This window comes from Rhipicephalus microplus, chromosome X, assembly GCF_043290135.1.
Source record: "Rhipicephalus microplus isolate Deutch F79 chromosome X, USDA_Rmic, whole genome shotgun sequence".
In the NCBI taxonomy this organism is placed as follows: domain Eukaryota; kingdom Metazoa; phylum Arthropoda; class Arachnida; order Ixodida; family Ixodidae; genus Rhipicephalus; species Rhipicephalus microplus.
The window spans coordinates 295,037,515-295,053,761 of NC_134710.1; the positions used below are offsets into that span (position 1 = coordinate 295,037,515).

The 16,247-nt window shown below is 42.8% G+C and overlaps 1 protein-coding gene across 1 annotated transcript in view; it reads left to right on the forward strand.

Moving 5' to 3' along the window:
* Nucleotides 1-16,247, forward strand: part of LOC142776179 (alanine aminotransferase 2-like) — a 94,688-nt gene that overhangs the window by 66,174 nt on the left and 12,267 nt on the right. Inside the window, exons 6-8 of the mRNA XM_075879386.1 lie at nt 1,403-1,532; nt 2,759-2,838; nt 3,448-3,581. Coding sequence (XP_075735501.1) covers nt 1,403-1,532; nt 2,759-2,838; nt 3,448-3,581 — 344 coding nt within the window. The remainder of the gene's footprint in view (nt 1-1,402; nt 1,533-2,758; nt 2,839-3,447; nt 3,582-16,247) is intronic.

Sequence of the window (16,247 nt, forward strand, 5' to 3'; positions counted from 1 at the left end):
GTTTTTTCTAGACAATGTAAACCTACTATTCACTCACATTTTCTTATAAGTTTGAAGTAAGCAATACCGCGTTTCGCAGGTGGAAAACATTTTTTATCCAAACCTGACATTCTTTGTGAAGTTGGCATACTTCGCAACATCCGGAGGCAGTAAACATAGCTCTCAGTTTACGCTGATACTAGGAGGAACCAGATCTATTTTTTATATATTGTCACCCTCAAGATGAGCCACTCTTTCTTTAACTGGAAATATAAGGTAGCATTGGAGTTCTCTGTGAAACACTTTTTTTAAGAAATAAACACGATTGATTACAAGAAATATATTTTGTGATGTTGGTTATCAGAAACTTTCCACAATTTTGTTTGCCTTTCCTAACAGTTTTTTATTCCAATAGCTAAATCACTTAGTTAAAACGTTATAGATATTTTTCAGTAAAGTTTAATCTAATGAAACTCTATTTTACAAATTTTCTCACCCTACAAAGAAATTTAAATTTCACGTTAACTACACACAGGGTCCACCTCAATTAGCAAACTGATTTAGCCACCAGACCTAATTTATTAAAGTTGCTGTTGAAATATCTCAGTTGATGGTGGCAATTTTTTTATAATTTTGAGCAATACTGGTCTTTTATTAAGGGGGTGTATTAGCACTATCGCTTTAAAACATGTAGGTACCCTATTTTTCCAAGTGCTAGCTTTATTTAGACGAAACTGCATGGTGCGCCTAAGCGCTGAACAACTGACTGGGCAGTCGATGGTGATCTTACGCGCCGGACGATGCTACAGATGGCGGTGGTTGATTTGGGTAATGCAAGGCTTATGTGACAGATATAACAGCAGATAAGCTTCTCGCATCTTTTTTGCTTGACCTGTTCACACAGTCACTGTATTCTTGCTGCGTGTGATCGCATGTCCGTGTGTCATAGGGTCACGTCAGCGTGTACCAACGAGGCCTGCTTTGACCTGACATGACATACCATATGCCTGGACTGCCTTCAGCCCACCCTCGCGGATTTCTCGGCCACGCCACCTGTCAACAACACCGCGGTTGTTTTTGGGTGTCACTACGATACAAGTACAAATTTCGAAGGACCTGAAAGTTATCTTTCGCAATTTTACGAAATTACCGATTGGAGTACCACCATCATTTTTTAAAATCGAGTTTAGCCTGTATTCTGATAAGACCACCTTGGAAGTTTCTTCCAAGTATTTCGCTTGCTCAAATATGATTGTGCGGCATAGTAAAGCTTTGTATGTGCCGGAGCCTATTGACATAGGATTTTTGGAACTTAGACCATAATGTTTGCGTATTTTGACGCACAATTTCAGTTAAGCGTTCTGAGCGAAATGGCACTTGACCCAAAGTGTTTTTGTGTGTTTTTGTTGGCACTGACACTAAGGCATACTATTACCTGGATGAAGATCATAACTGGGCCCATGACCTTAGCTGGATGCAAGAAACACTCGACTCATCGAAGAAGCACTGCACACCAAGGCTGCTTCTGTTGGTGAACCCTTCAAACCCACCAGGTTAGGGTCATTCTTCGAGTGTCAATTGAATAGATGAAAACGCGCTACAAATAAAATTTGTATTCATCACTTGTAAAGCTATCATAGGAGAAACGTTTAGCTGGATGCCAGACCTGACATGAAGTTATCTACATGCCAAAACCACCAATGCACTTATGAAATATTCACTGCATGAAGTTTATTGATGATTGATATGTGGGTTTTAACGTTCTAAATGCACCATATGATTATGAGAGACGCCGTATTGGAGGGCTTCAGAAATTTCGACCACCTGGGGTTCTTTAACGTGCATTCAAATCTGAGCACATGGGCCTACAATATTTCCGCCTCCATCGGAAATGCAGCCATCACAGCTGGGATTCAAACCCGCGATCAGCGGCTCAGCAGCCGAGTACCTTAGCCACTAGACCACCGCGGCGGGGCCACTGCATGAAGTTCAAAATTTTTTAATAGTTCAGAAAGAAACTGGAATTCTCGCGACTGCACCCAACATTTTTAGTCATAGCTTGAGACGTTCAAAACATTTGCAAAAAATGAAAGATCAGGGCCATTACAAATAAATATACAAACATTAATTCATAAATATGTAAATGTGCATCAAAACTAACTTTCTGTTAATTTCATATGCTGCTGCAGCTGAAGCGCTCAACTTTGGATGAAGTTAAAGCTTTTCATACTATTACAACGTTCACATTGAGTTTACGAAAGTATTCAAACAAAATGACTGGTGTACTCGACAAACTTTACAAAAATAGTTCCAAACTAATATATTGTACCTTAGTTTTACGTTCTGAAATATTTCAATGTTAAGTTTTTTTTTATTTGGAATATTTGCACCATAGACAAGCACTGTATTTCCTACAGTCACTTTTAAAACAACGAAGCTGATATATCTTGATGCTCTAGAGGCCATAAAAAGCTTTTGTCTTTTCTAACATGTTTTGATAAGGGCACCCAGCTGATTATGCCTCTGCTGAAAAAACAACAAATAATTGAGAGGAATACTAAACCATATTGTTCTTTCTGCATAATGATGGATACCGCAGATGAAGCCACACAACGCAAAATCAGCGGTCGTTTTCAATTTATTAGATATTTGTTTCATTTGACAAACTTGATCCTGCCTTTTTCGAAGCTCTAAGACCATCTAGAGCTGCTAACTTTCCAACACCGAGCGATCAATTTTATTTTACCTTAAACAGCAGCTTGTCGATTGCAATTTCCAGGTGCTGTACTGTCTGCAAAAGAGCTCGAAGAGATAATCCTGTTTGCATACGAGAATGAATTGATTATACTTGCAGACGAGGTAAGTTTGCTAATCATCTAAGTCATTTCTGAGGCCAAGTACCAGAAAGTGCATTTAAGTAGGGCATAACACCCATCTCTTCGTGTGTTTTTTAAGTCTTGATATCATGTCGGCTTTGCATTTGAAGAACTTCTGAAGAACAAAGAAACTATATGTTACAGGAAGGAAAGTATTGTTTTAGACACTCATGCAGCCTGGTAGTATTATCATGTAGCGAATGGGTCAGAGAGTAGCACGAACGTTTTTATGGGCGAGAGGAAACTTAATATATATATATATATATATATATATATATATATATATATATATATATATATATATATATATATATATATAATGGTTTCCGATTCATAAGACATATTAGGCTTTCGCCCTAAAAAGAAAATCAGTGCTTTTGCACTTTGCGACTGAACTAATGTAATGAAGTATGACATGTCTTTGTGCAAATGTTGTTAATTTGACATTACTGGGATTTTGTTGAGAAAAAGGAAAGAAAGTATTGTGGCCAGATTAAGCTTCAACATATTCTGAATAAGTCCCAATATAAATGGAAATGGTTTCGAGTTGGCAAAGGTTATCTAAATGTTGTTCGGGGTTTCTGATTTACAGATATTTGAACATAACGTATACAACAACAAACGCCCGTTCTACAGCGTGAGGAAAACCATTCATGCCATGGGTGGTCCATTCACCAGGGTTCCTGTGGTGACATTTAGTTCCATATCAAAAGGATTTGCTGCAGAGTAAGTAGGAAACCTCAAATTCACACGCTTTTAACTTTGAGCAGTTAAAATATCAGAGATGTTAGAATGAAACTTAGCCGCACACAATATGTGAATGCGTGCACAATTAACATGGCGGTCTGTGCTCCTAATCAACTATTCTGCGTTGATTGACTTTAATGAAATATATTAGTGAACTCATAAAAACAAGTAGGCCTAAGCTCTCTAAAAAAAAGTACACCTCACTTATTTCGAATCGTTCCGGCTTGCCACGTATAAGAATCTCACTAGAGAAACAGGGTGTCTCCTTTGGTGGGTCAGAGTTCGCGACCTCTAGGAGGGCTCCCTGATCCTATTGGGAAGAGTGAATGGAGTAGTCTGAGAAGGATCACGCTACCACTTTTTAGGTATTCAGGGGACTCTTGCCCGTTACGCTTCTATGCGGGTCAAGCGAATCTGCGGCTATTTCATGCTACCCGATTGTGCTATACTTAGCGTGACAACTGCTTTAAATAGTGAAGTATTCTTTCCAACTAACTACAACAAAACTGATTGTTGTGCCCAGCAACTTCAAAAATTGTAGTTCGTATTTAGCATTATTTTAATAACACTCGACTAAACAATTTCCAGCATAGTAATACAAAAAGCGCGATAAGAGGGTCTGTGAATTCCAATGAGGTTATTCTGATTTACTTGCTACTATGAGTGTGGCCAACCAAAATATTTGTGTTGTACATAGTGTGAAGTCTCAAAAACAAACTGCAAATATCATCATTAAGTTTCCATAGGGATTCCTTATAATTATGAATAAATCAAAAAGTCGTGATGGCTGAATGAACCAAGCTTGTGGCTTGCTGTATTGTAGCTTCTGTTCAGGGTAAGCAGCCAAAAAAATGGGAACCTGAAAAGAATAACATGACGCCAAGAGGAGAAACAGAATCGTAAAGAGCTTTCCTAACCTACACAATACGTGATTTACTCCGACATAAAGGACTCTCTCAACAAGGCACGGTAAACTGGCACATTCGAATAAAGCACAGTGTTTTGCCAATAACAAATAAAGAAAGAATGGGTTTTCTAAGGCATTGAACTGGTGTCTCCCTCCGCCCCACTGAAAAAACTCCTGGCTGCGGGCTAGCAAGAGTCACTGGCTAGCACGTATGAAAGCCCTTCTTTTTGATAAATTGCTTCAAAGCTTGCTTTCAGAATAAGCCCCCGGCATATTCTGACAACCACGCCCTATTGCAAAAACAGCGTGATGCCAGTATGTTTTTTTGGCACTGGTACACGCTGGAGACACCGGTAAACGCTGGTAATCACTGGCACTTCGCTGGGCTGTGTCGAACTGGTAGGGGCTGTGTCATCTCCTTCCGCAACCAGGGACGCCATCACGTCAGCCCGCTGTGGTCGCTGCAAAGGCACGTGGCTTCAACGGCTTCTGCGCAAGGTCGGCCCGGATTCTGCGCATGCGGAGAGGACTTGCTGACGCCCCGTCGCCCATATATACCCAGCCAACAGCTACGCCACATCAGAGCGGTCCGGGCAGCCGAACGACAGCGTTGCTCAACCGCTTTCTGTATCACTGCAGGTACTGTGCATACGTTTATGTGCACGATACAAGCTGATATACTGCGGCTGCTTGGATTGCTCAGAGTGTTTTTGCTGGTTGAAACTGTGTTGTCCAGAAACACTTGACGCATTAGGATGGCAAACGATAACAAGGAAACCGACCCTTTGACCGAGTTCGCGAAGGGCCTCGGTGATAAAGCACCAACTAGCATTAAAGAAATCGCGAAGGTCCTGGTAGAAGTGACGTCTAAGTTCATCGAGGCCATGAATAAGTTGACAGTTACGGTAACAGCTCTTGCTTCCTCAACCAGTGATATCATAACGAAACTTACCTCCATCACGACTTCAATGAAATTCATGAATGACTGTTTCGAGGAATTCAAGGGTGATGTGAAGTCTATCCGGGAGGAGATCACTGAAGTCCAGAATCGGAGCCTTGAGTGTCAGCGCGAAAATGAGAGGCTGAACAAGGAAATGAAGGACGTCAGAAGCCAACTTGTGGAGCTGAAGCAGTACAGCAGAAAGAATAATCTTGAGCTGAAAGGTGTCCCGTTTACAGAAAACGAGAACTTAAAGGAAACGCTGAAGCAAATCACTACCCGTTTAGTCGCTGACGTTCCTTCTCAGGATATTGATGTAGTGCATCGAGTAGCTTCAAAAGGGCTTCCTGACGTTATTGTTAAGTTTAACTCAAGGTCGACTCGAGATAGTGTCTTGCAGGCTGCCAAGAAGAACAGACTAAACACGGCGATGCTCGGATTTGCAACGAACGAACCAGTGCACATCAACGAGCATCTGTGCCCTGAAAACAAAGTTTTGCTTGGCAAAGCCTTAAGTGCAAAGCGTGAGAGAAACTGGAAGTTCGCCTGGGTTTCTGAGGGCAAGATCCTAATGAGGAAATCGGATAAAGCGAAGGTTCTTCACATAACTTGCGAAGATGATCTCGTCAAAGTCATGTAGTCACCCACCATGTCCTAATCGTTTAGTAAGGTATCAAGGCGTACCTCTACAATGAATAATGTTCAGGTTCAACAACTTGCTGGCGAAACGAGCACGTCAATATTCCACTGCAATGTTCGAAGTATAAGAAAGAACTTAGATTTACTTGTAGCACAGTTGTCTGAGCATGCGCAACCGTTTCATTTTAATGCAATCACGGAAACATGGCTGAAAATAGGCGAGGAGGTTGTAATCGCTGATTACAGGTTTACCTCACAGCCAAGAGAGTCGCAAAATCGCGGTGGCGGCGTCGCCCTATTTATTCATAAAAGTTTTTCTTTCATATCTTTGCCATCAATTTCGTGCAGTTGTTCTTTCATGGAAGCCTTGTTCGTAAAGATAGAATTTCCTCTCATTGTTGGTGTCATTTATCGGCCTCCCAATTCTAGTCTACCTGATCTTCTTGCTAAACTGGAAATGATGTTTATGACAATATCAACAACGTACACTGATCCCATTGTGGTAGTTGGGGACATTAACCTTGATACTAGCCTTGATGCTAATAAGGACTACTCATTCTTGCTGCAGTCATTCAACTTCAGAAATGTTATAACCACCCCCACGCGTGTTACAAGTGTATCTTCATCAATTATAGATCACGCTCTAACAAATATAGATACCGACGTTCACGCTGGCGTTTTCAAAGAACCCATTGCGGATCACCTTCCGATGTTTGTTGTACTTAATAACGTAATCCAAAATAAGAAGGAACATCGACGACATATTATCAGGACAGACTACCCAATGCTGAGAAAGAGCCTCTTGCAGATCAGTTTTGATGATATATACGACAATGATGTTAATACTGAGTTCTCGAACCTGATAGGAATTCATAAAAACGCAGTTAATAACTGCTGTCGCGTACTCCCTGCACGTTCATATCAATTACCAATTTGTCCTTGGATGAATGATGACATTTTGCAAGTGTTAAAAACGAAGAATTTCTGGTACAATAAATGGAAACGCCATAAGACGAACCGTAACTATTTAGGTCAGTACAAGCTACTGCGCAACAAATGCGTTATGATAATCAGGGCCCGTAAAAAACAATACTACTCACGCTGCATCCAGGAGGCATCTGGCGATACACGCAAAATATGGGGTATCATAAATGAGGTTACTGGGGGCCGTCAATCACAACGTGTTACTCCTGACAGCGTTGACAACAGCACCGTCGAAGCGTTCAACACCTTCTTTTCTCGTATAGGCAAAGCTCTGGCAGACAAAATTCTCCACTCTGCAGACAGTTGCATTGCGTCAAACCCAGTTGTCAATACGTTTGTGATGTATGATATTGAACTTTTCGAAGTTTTTCATATTATTAAAAATCTTTTAACTAACAAATCTGCTGGGCTAGACCAAATTACCGCGCGATTGTTAAAAGAAAACGTGGATATTTTAAGCCCGATCCTATGCAATTTATTTAATCATTCTATACAAAACGAAACTTACCCATCCATACTAAAAATTGCAAAAGTAATTCCAGTTTACTAAAACTGTAACATTTCCGATCCGTCTAGCTAAAGATCGATATCGGTTGTTAGCGTTGTAAATAACATTTTTGAAAAAATTCTATCAAACCGCATAAATAAGTTTTTACAGAAATAGATGGTTCTTTGTCCTCAGTAACATGAATTCCGGTCTAATTATTCTACATCATCCGCAGTGTTGACATTAGCACAATCGATTAACACGGCCCTAAACAACAACAAGCTAGTGAGAGTTGTTTTTCTTGACTTACAAAAAGCATTGGATACGGTAGATCATTCAATTCTTTTGCATAAATTAAAGCACTACGGCATACGTAATGAAGCCTATGAGTTATTTTCTAATTACATCAAAAACAGACAGCAGGCTGTCGTGATGACCGATATTACTTCCACACTGCAATATCTGAACACAGGGGTGCCACAGGGATCGGTTCTCGGGCCTCTGTTCTTCTGCCTTTATATCAACGACTTGCCTCATGTATTAAGCTCTTCCGAAATTATTATGTATGCCGATGATACAGCTCTAATATATACGGCCGACAATGTTTTTGAATTTCAAAGACAAGTAAACGCAGAATTGAAAAAAAAATTCCCAGTGGTTTTTTGCTAACAGGTTAACGCTTATTGCTAAAAAAACAAAGTACATTATATTTCATTCCCACAGGAAATTAATTAGTTACGAAGATATTCAGATAAAAATTGACAACTGCATATTGGAACGTACGGACACGTTTAAATACCTCGGGATTATACTAGATAATCACTTTCACTGGGCAGGCCAAATAAATGCCGTCGGTGTAAAGCTGGCTTCCGGCTGCCACGCGAGTTTACAAGCTAGAGGATACTTCGATAAAAGCATCTTGCGGGCGCTTTACTTTGCTTTCATCAATAGTCATTTAATCTACTGTATGGAATTGTTGATTGATTGATTTGTGGGGTTTAACGTCCCAAAATCACTATATGATTATGAGAGACGCTGTAGTGGAGGGCTCCGGAAATTTTTACCCCCTGGGGTTCTTTAACGTGCGCCCAAATCTGAGCACACGGTACTGCATGGAATCGTGGGCCTGGACTTATGATTCTTATATGGATCCTCTTCGAAGGCTACAAAAGCGTGCCATAAGAATAATAACTCACAGTAAGTACAACGAGCCAAGCCGGCGGTTATTCCGATCGCTAAAAATACTACCCTTCGATCTTTTGCGTGACTATAAGATGACCGTTTGTGTTAACAGTATCGTAAAATACAATAGCCCATTTGATGTCTCGTTATTTTATTCCTTTTCCCGCCCTACTAGAAGCCTGACGTTCGGTAACTTTAACTTGGCGCCAAGAAATAACGTTTATGGTGAGATATTAATGCAATTCACAGGGATAAAATCTGGAATAGTTTGCCCACTGAATTGAAGACATCACACAATGCTGCGGTAAAACTAAAAAATCAATTCTTGAGCAAGCTGTAAATGCTTCTTTTTCTCTTTGGTGGTAAGCACTTACATTTGTATAAATATACGCTGGTGAATCTTGTAAACCTGGCATTTTTTTCCTTCTAACTAAAACTTGTGATAGTTTGATGTTCTTTATGTGTTTTAACTGATGTTTTTGGGTGTCTCCACGAAGTTATCTGTCATAACTTTTTGTATGCGCACATGCAGTTTTGTTTGGTGGGACCAGATTGTTTAAGAAGAGAAAGACTTCTCTACTCTTTATATGTGTATATTTAGAGTGTCTGTATAGCTACATATGTACTATGTGTAATTGATATTTCCCGCTTCTGTCCATTACTTTTCTCATTGGACCCTACACTATCCTCAGGCTATGGGTCCAATCAGTGTTTGTAAACTTCATGTGACAAATGATAATAAACGTTCAATCAAAAATCAAAAAACCGCTGTGATGCTGGTGCACACTGCAAAGCGCTGGAAGCGTTGGAATTTTCAGTGGCAAGCGCTGGTGGATACTGGAGCACGCACTGTTTCTACCAGTGTAGCTGCAGCGTGCATGTTATCGTAGCGTTTGCTGTGGTTTCTTTCGATGTAGTTGAATATAAAACGCTTAATTTGACGGCAGGGAGAGATTCTAACCTAACAGATACCGAGCATACGTAATTTTTGCTGTGCACGTACGTATCGCAACAACTATAATGCACCTTTTTCGCATATGCCCCCACGTCAACCGGCCATATTCGCATCATCCGTGTATTGCTGTAACGATTCCAAGTTGCAGTGTTTGTAAGCCTGGAGCTGCATGCCACTCCTCACAGAAACAGGAAATTGTTTTTGCCGCAAAGTTGACGAAACGTAAATGATCTCTCTCGATCGCTTCGCACAGTTCCCAGTGGAGGCGAGAAAAAAAGCTGTCTTTAGATTCCGCCACACGACATAAAGTATGTATGGTCATGCTTATCCTTCTATTTACTTCAAGTAAGATTTAGAAATTTTCCGGAGCTCAAATGCAGAATCTTCAACCATACCAACTCAATGCGTCGAGAGCGGTCTTACCCAGTGCCCGGCCCATCAGCGAGCATTAAACATGTCGTGTTAGCCGCGTTGGTATATATGTTACCGGCGCTTCTTGCTTCGTGTACACACAACTTTAAAGAGTGAGAATAACTGTTAAGTATAATTTAGACATCCATGAACCTAAATCAACTATTTTGTCGTGTGTCGATGTTCGCACAAGGAGCGCTGACGATCGAACGTCGCCCTTTCAGCTACGCAGGCTGTCACCGAAAGCTGCCGGCCGCACTTAGCCTGTACTTCTCCGACTGATATGTAACAACACGCAATTTTCAGATGGTGATTTGGTACGCCTTCGTGAACTGGCTCCCTGGCATACGTTTTCAGTGGATTGCATTGGTATTTCTATGGGTGTTTTCTTTATTTGGTTGTATTGATATAACTGCATATATCTGTACAGTGGCATGCCCGTTGTAGTGCCAGCGGAGGTCAGAAAAACGGCTGTCGCTCACCATCGCCACTCTGTAAATGCATTTCCGGCATTGATTGACCTTAAAACTACTTCAGGTACAGTTTAGGTAACAGTTAGAAATATTGCAACGCTTAAATGCAGAAACTTCAAGCATCGCAACTCAGCTGCTTCAAAAGCAGCCGTACCCAGTGCCCCGTCCCAGCGAGGCCTATCGTGCCGTCCGCGTCGGTGTACCTGCTGCCGGTGCTTTTTCCTTTAAGTAGGCACAATTCTAAAGTGTAAGAATCACGGTCAAGTACAGTTTATAAATCCCTGAGCCTAAATCGACCATTTATCCACGTGTGCGGTGCCCGCACAAGGAGCGGCGACGATTGATGTTTCGTGCTTTCAGCAACGTATAGGCTGTCACCGAAAGCTTCCTTTTGAGCGCAGGAGCCGGTACTTCTCTGACTCGCATGTAAGAACACGCAATTTCGAGTTGGTAATTTCGTACGCGTTAGTGAACTAACATACTGGCATACTTTCTCAGCGGATTGCATTCGCCGCTTCTTCGGTGGTTTCTTAGTTGCAAGTATCGATATAACTGCAAATGTGTAATCTGGCACGCCGCATGTTTACTGCGACATCGTCGCTTGCGCGAAAAAAAAATACTCAATATTCACTCGTGTGCGTAGATATCTACCAACCAAGAGATGTAAATCATCTGTACTTGTTGACCAGTAGCAAGTGCTAGAACTGACTATCAAAGGAAAAAAAAAACTATCGGCAGCAACAGCTGACAATCTATGGCTGCTCCTCCAGTCAGTTGGAGATTTTTCAGAGTTAAGATGTAGATGCTTCAAAAAACTTTGCGCTCTTGCTAATATCCGCACGTCAGTCAGTGCCCGGAAGCTGGTCGTCACTGTCGAATGAAGACGCAATTGTTATTTGGAAAGAATAACGTGTCAGTCTTAACTGTGCGACTTGTAAACATGAAGTTAAACGGCGCGTTATTTGGATGAATAGTCGTTTTACAACCAAGCATGCACGTTCTGGCGCAGTGTAATGGGTAGCGTACTTGGTTTTAGATCAGGAGGTAGCGAGTTCAAATACCGTCAAGGTTTGTTTAATTTTTTTTTCAATTAGTATTTTTAAATTTTTATTGTGAATGCGCGCTATTTTACCTATATATATATTTATTTGTGGCAAATGGACACCGCCGTTTTATTCCCGTGAAGCCGTTTTGCGCAGAGTACTGGGATGCTGCCGCACCAGCGTCCCAGTACCTGCGCCGGGAGGCGCTGGTACAAGCGTCAAACTGGGCCCATATTCAGGCATGGCACTGGACGCTGGTACCCAGTGGCGCTGGTTTTTGCAATAAGGCGCTCATCCTCTGGCAGTCAGGGGCATGCCGTAAAAGATTATTTGCCGCAGGATTTATAAATGTAACCCATCCTTGTATTTAAACTGATTATTTAAACTCGGGTAAACACATGCGAGTACGAGCGCTCGAACGACACCAACGCGCGCGGGCGCCGTCTAAGTTGACGTCAGCCATGCATGGCTTATGCTAGAGCTACCGTACACAGGTCCCACATGCACGTATGCTCCCTCAATTCTGTTATAATGCCTAACGTCATTGCCGATGGAAGCAAAGCACGAAAACAGCAAACAAAAACGAGGGAAAACAGCGCACAGCGGCGGCCGCAACAACGGCCACCGTCGAAAGTCAAGAGCTTTTCTCGTTATCAGCGAAGTGTGTCCTAAATATTTTTAAAGACTACCGCGTACGTGCTCGCAGCATCGCAACATATCTGCACCTCAAAATACCGTCTTTAAGCCAGAAAAAGCACTTTTGTACAGTGCGTCTTTGTACAAATAGGTTTTGTTTTTCTAACGTTTCCACACGCAGATGCAAGCTTCACACTCGAGCATTGCGCGAAATATAATTGCGGCGTAACCTAAAGCGCATCTTAGAACGGTATCAAGTACTTTCAGCAGGACAGGAGCAATGTGTGATCAGCAACTAATCAGCCTTGATAAGTGATCGCATCACTCATTGTATCAGTGATCTAATCACTTACAAAACAACACACCTGGTGGTGTTAAATTGCTAAGTGACAATTTTATTTGGGCATCTGCAACTGAACCGTGAACACATTGTACTGTTGGAAATGGCTTGACCTCTACTTCTGCAGAGCTGCTGTAGACGCCAAGCTAGCGCTGTGCCATTACTACCAACGAAAACAGTACACTCACCGTTAACAGGCGCACGTTGCCCTTGTCCGCAGCTCCAGAAAAACCCCTCAAACGAAGCGTCACTTGGAGCACATAGCCATGCGTGACCACCAAAGAGGATGTGTATACTACCTCGAACTCAGAGCTTCCGAGACCCGTGACTAGCGCAACCAGCGCAACGTATTAAAAAAAACGAAAGAGACTGAGAGAGAATGGGGAGGCACTGGTGGTGGCGCTGCACCTGTGGGCGCACTGGATGTAGCGCGCGACACCCCGGCCGTTACCGTAAAGGCCCGTTTACACCAGAGAGACACGACACCATTGGTCTGTGAGCTGTCTTTGGGAGTGTCTTTTGTCTTGCCATCGGCCTATGCACACGAACAGTCCACCAGTGATCTCTCGATGAATCCTCCCGCACCTTGTCGTGCTCACAGTCTTTTGTTGGCCAATTTTGTAGTCCCTTTGGAGGCACACGCGGCGACACCAACTAAACTTGCACACCTGCACCTCATTTACAGCCATGCTCCCTGCTCTGCCATTGTCCCTCTCCGGCTATGCGGCGCAGCCCTCCCCCCCCCTAATCCACGGTGACGAGGGACGGGGGTGGTTAGACACAATAGAGTAGCGAAGAAAAGACTTCCGTTGAGTGCTCGAGCTGCCCATTCAGATGCCGCGGAAGCGTTGGAAAGTGCAATGTTAACTCCCCCAAGATTGCTGGCTTCGTGGTCATTTGAAGAATATACATGGGGCAAATTTGACGACAGGTCTGCGGATGCGTTTTGTTGGTGTTTTTGGTCTGTCATCATGTTACACTAGGATGAAATGGTGTCATTAGTGGCGTCGTTATTGTCATCGGCTTAGTGTGACCATGGGGGCTGGCGACTTCGTCGGTGGGCAACTCGTCGGCCGATGGTTTGCGTGTGCCTTGGTTCTTCGTCCGGGTCATATCAGTGTGGTGTCGCTCTAGAGTAAACGCCCCTTTACCGTTACCATTAGCCGGGGTGAGCGGTGGACCCGCCAAGACTGCGCCGAAAGGCAAACGCGCGGTATGAATGGCGTATACGGCAGCGCTTTCGATATAGAAAGCAATCAAAATGCGCCTCACGAGAGTTCTGTGACTCCTTGTAAATGCCAACTCCCTTTCTCGGCGTCTACATTTCAAAAGTGTTCAAGTGAGTACCCGAAGAATATTAGCGTGTCAGAACCCTGTTCTAACTCTTTTTTGGGGTGTGCATTAATAGTAGTAGTAGTAATTGTAATAATTGTAGTAATGTATTAAGTAGTATAGTCACGCCAGGGGCATAGGCCGAATTTTTTTTGGTTGGGGTAGCGGCAGGTAGATGTGGTCAGGTCGTGTGGTGCCTCGTATGCCATGGTGAAAAAAAAGTTCAGGTGAGAGGGATGACGGGCCTGCAGTGCCACTCACTGGCTACGCCACTGACACACGCCAACAGCTGATTAAGCAATGCTGACTTTTATATGGATGAGTTGTTGTATCGGAGCCTAGCCCTAGGCGTTTCTCAGCCATCTGAATTTTCCCCTGTAGTTGCTTTTTTTTGTTGTTCACTTATATTTTCCACTTTCCCCGCTTCACGTTCCAGAATTCAGGGTATCAACCGAGTAACTCCCCATCTTTCCCGTCTTACTTGTATTCCTACATTTTATTCAATAAAATTCTAGGCATTTAAAATTGATGAAATGCATGCGTTATACGCGATACTTTTTCTGAATACTGGATGGGTATATGTCAATAACTTCACAGCATTAAATAACGCTGGCCATCATGAAGTTATCACAAAAGTTTTGACAACAGCCATCATTTTCAGTTGGTGCTAATACAGCCTGCATTAACCGTGCAGAATGTCTGTTGTGTTAGGTGAAACGCCTTTAAATATTATCAATCACAAGTTTACCATTTGCCGACTATGCGCAAGAAAATGTAAATTGCTCTGTTTCAACACCTTTGACTTTGGTATAGGATGAACCTCTGTCTGGGAAAATTGTCTTGGACCTTGAATTTATATTGTAGTCTCCCAGCCCCAAAGCTTAAACCGTGATACAAAAGTTGGTAGTTCTTTTTAGGGGCGAAGCTTCTTATAGCGGCACCCATTCGTCCCCCGTAGTATGTAACAAGTATAACATTTTGACCTCCATGGTGCTGCCGGTGAGAGACTTCTTCTGTGCGTTGTTGAACAATAAAAAATAGTGCTCAATGTACATGTCAATGGCTGCTAATGGAGAATGAGAGACAGGAGCATTCGACTTTTAGTTAACGCGCAGGCTCCAATCACCATTAGCAGCCATTGGCATGTACATTGAGCACTATCTGACAAGAAAGGGTTGCTACGTTATACTCGCTGGGTGTAACCTCCTTAGCTTTAGAAAGGTTTAGCGAGCGTTGAGCCGCAGTGCCATGAATACAATGAACTTGTATATACCATGAATTAACTCGAGGTGGTTAAAAATGGGAAGTAGATACGATGTGCAAGCCGTAAGAAAGTAAAAGCTGAATTCTCCGCCTCTCATTTCCCATTAGCAGCCATTGGCATGTACATTGAGCACTATCTGACTGAAAAAGTTTGCTACATCATACTCGCTGGGCGTAACCTCCTTGGTTTTAGAATGGTTTAGCAAGCGTTGGGCTGCAGTTCCATGAATACAGTGAACTATTATATACCATGAACTCGAGGTGGTTAAAGGTGGGAAGTGGACCCGAAGCGCAAGCCGTAAGAAAGTGTGCGTGTGCCACCTCTCGTTTAGTCCTTGGAATGTCCGCTGGATGGTGGTGCTTCAATATGGGGAATATATGATGAAAAGATGCGAGATGGTAGTACTTGGAGTGTTGAATAAATGGACGAATGGACACATAGACAGATGCATGAATGGACGCATGAACGGACGCAGGGGCGGCTGCATGGACGAACGCAGGGACGGACGCACGAACAGTTGCACGCACGAACGGGCTGATGGACGCATGGACGGTCACACTGACGGACGCATGGATGGACGGAAGCAAGAACGAATGAACGGACGAATTCTTCGCCCCACTCTCCATCTTTCACTCCGTGGATATGCTGCCATTTTTTTTATATCTGTGCAGTGCCATTACTACACACTTATGTTTTCATTATTCTTATGGGCGAAATGCAACCAATTCTTCTTAAGTTACTCGAGTCTGCTTAAATGGCAGCTGTGTTGGCAGGGCCTTTCGTCACACAAATACTTGTGCCGTGAAGCCTTTCCTGCTGCTAATCAAGGCTGTCGCGTCATTCATGCTTCGAAGCAGTGTTCACGAACAATTGGAATGACCAATATCAAGTTTTGTGGATCATGCATCTGCGAAAAAGCCATTCAGAACTTACCATGTACCTGTGCTTGCTGGGACGTCTACAGAGACTGATGTAAACATGGCCCGAAAAACAAATTTCATAGCTATGTACATATATATGGGTCGTTCTATGCCAAGTGTCCCAGACGTGGC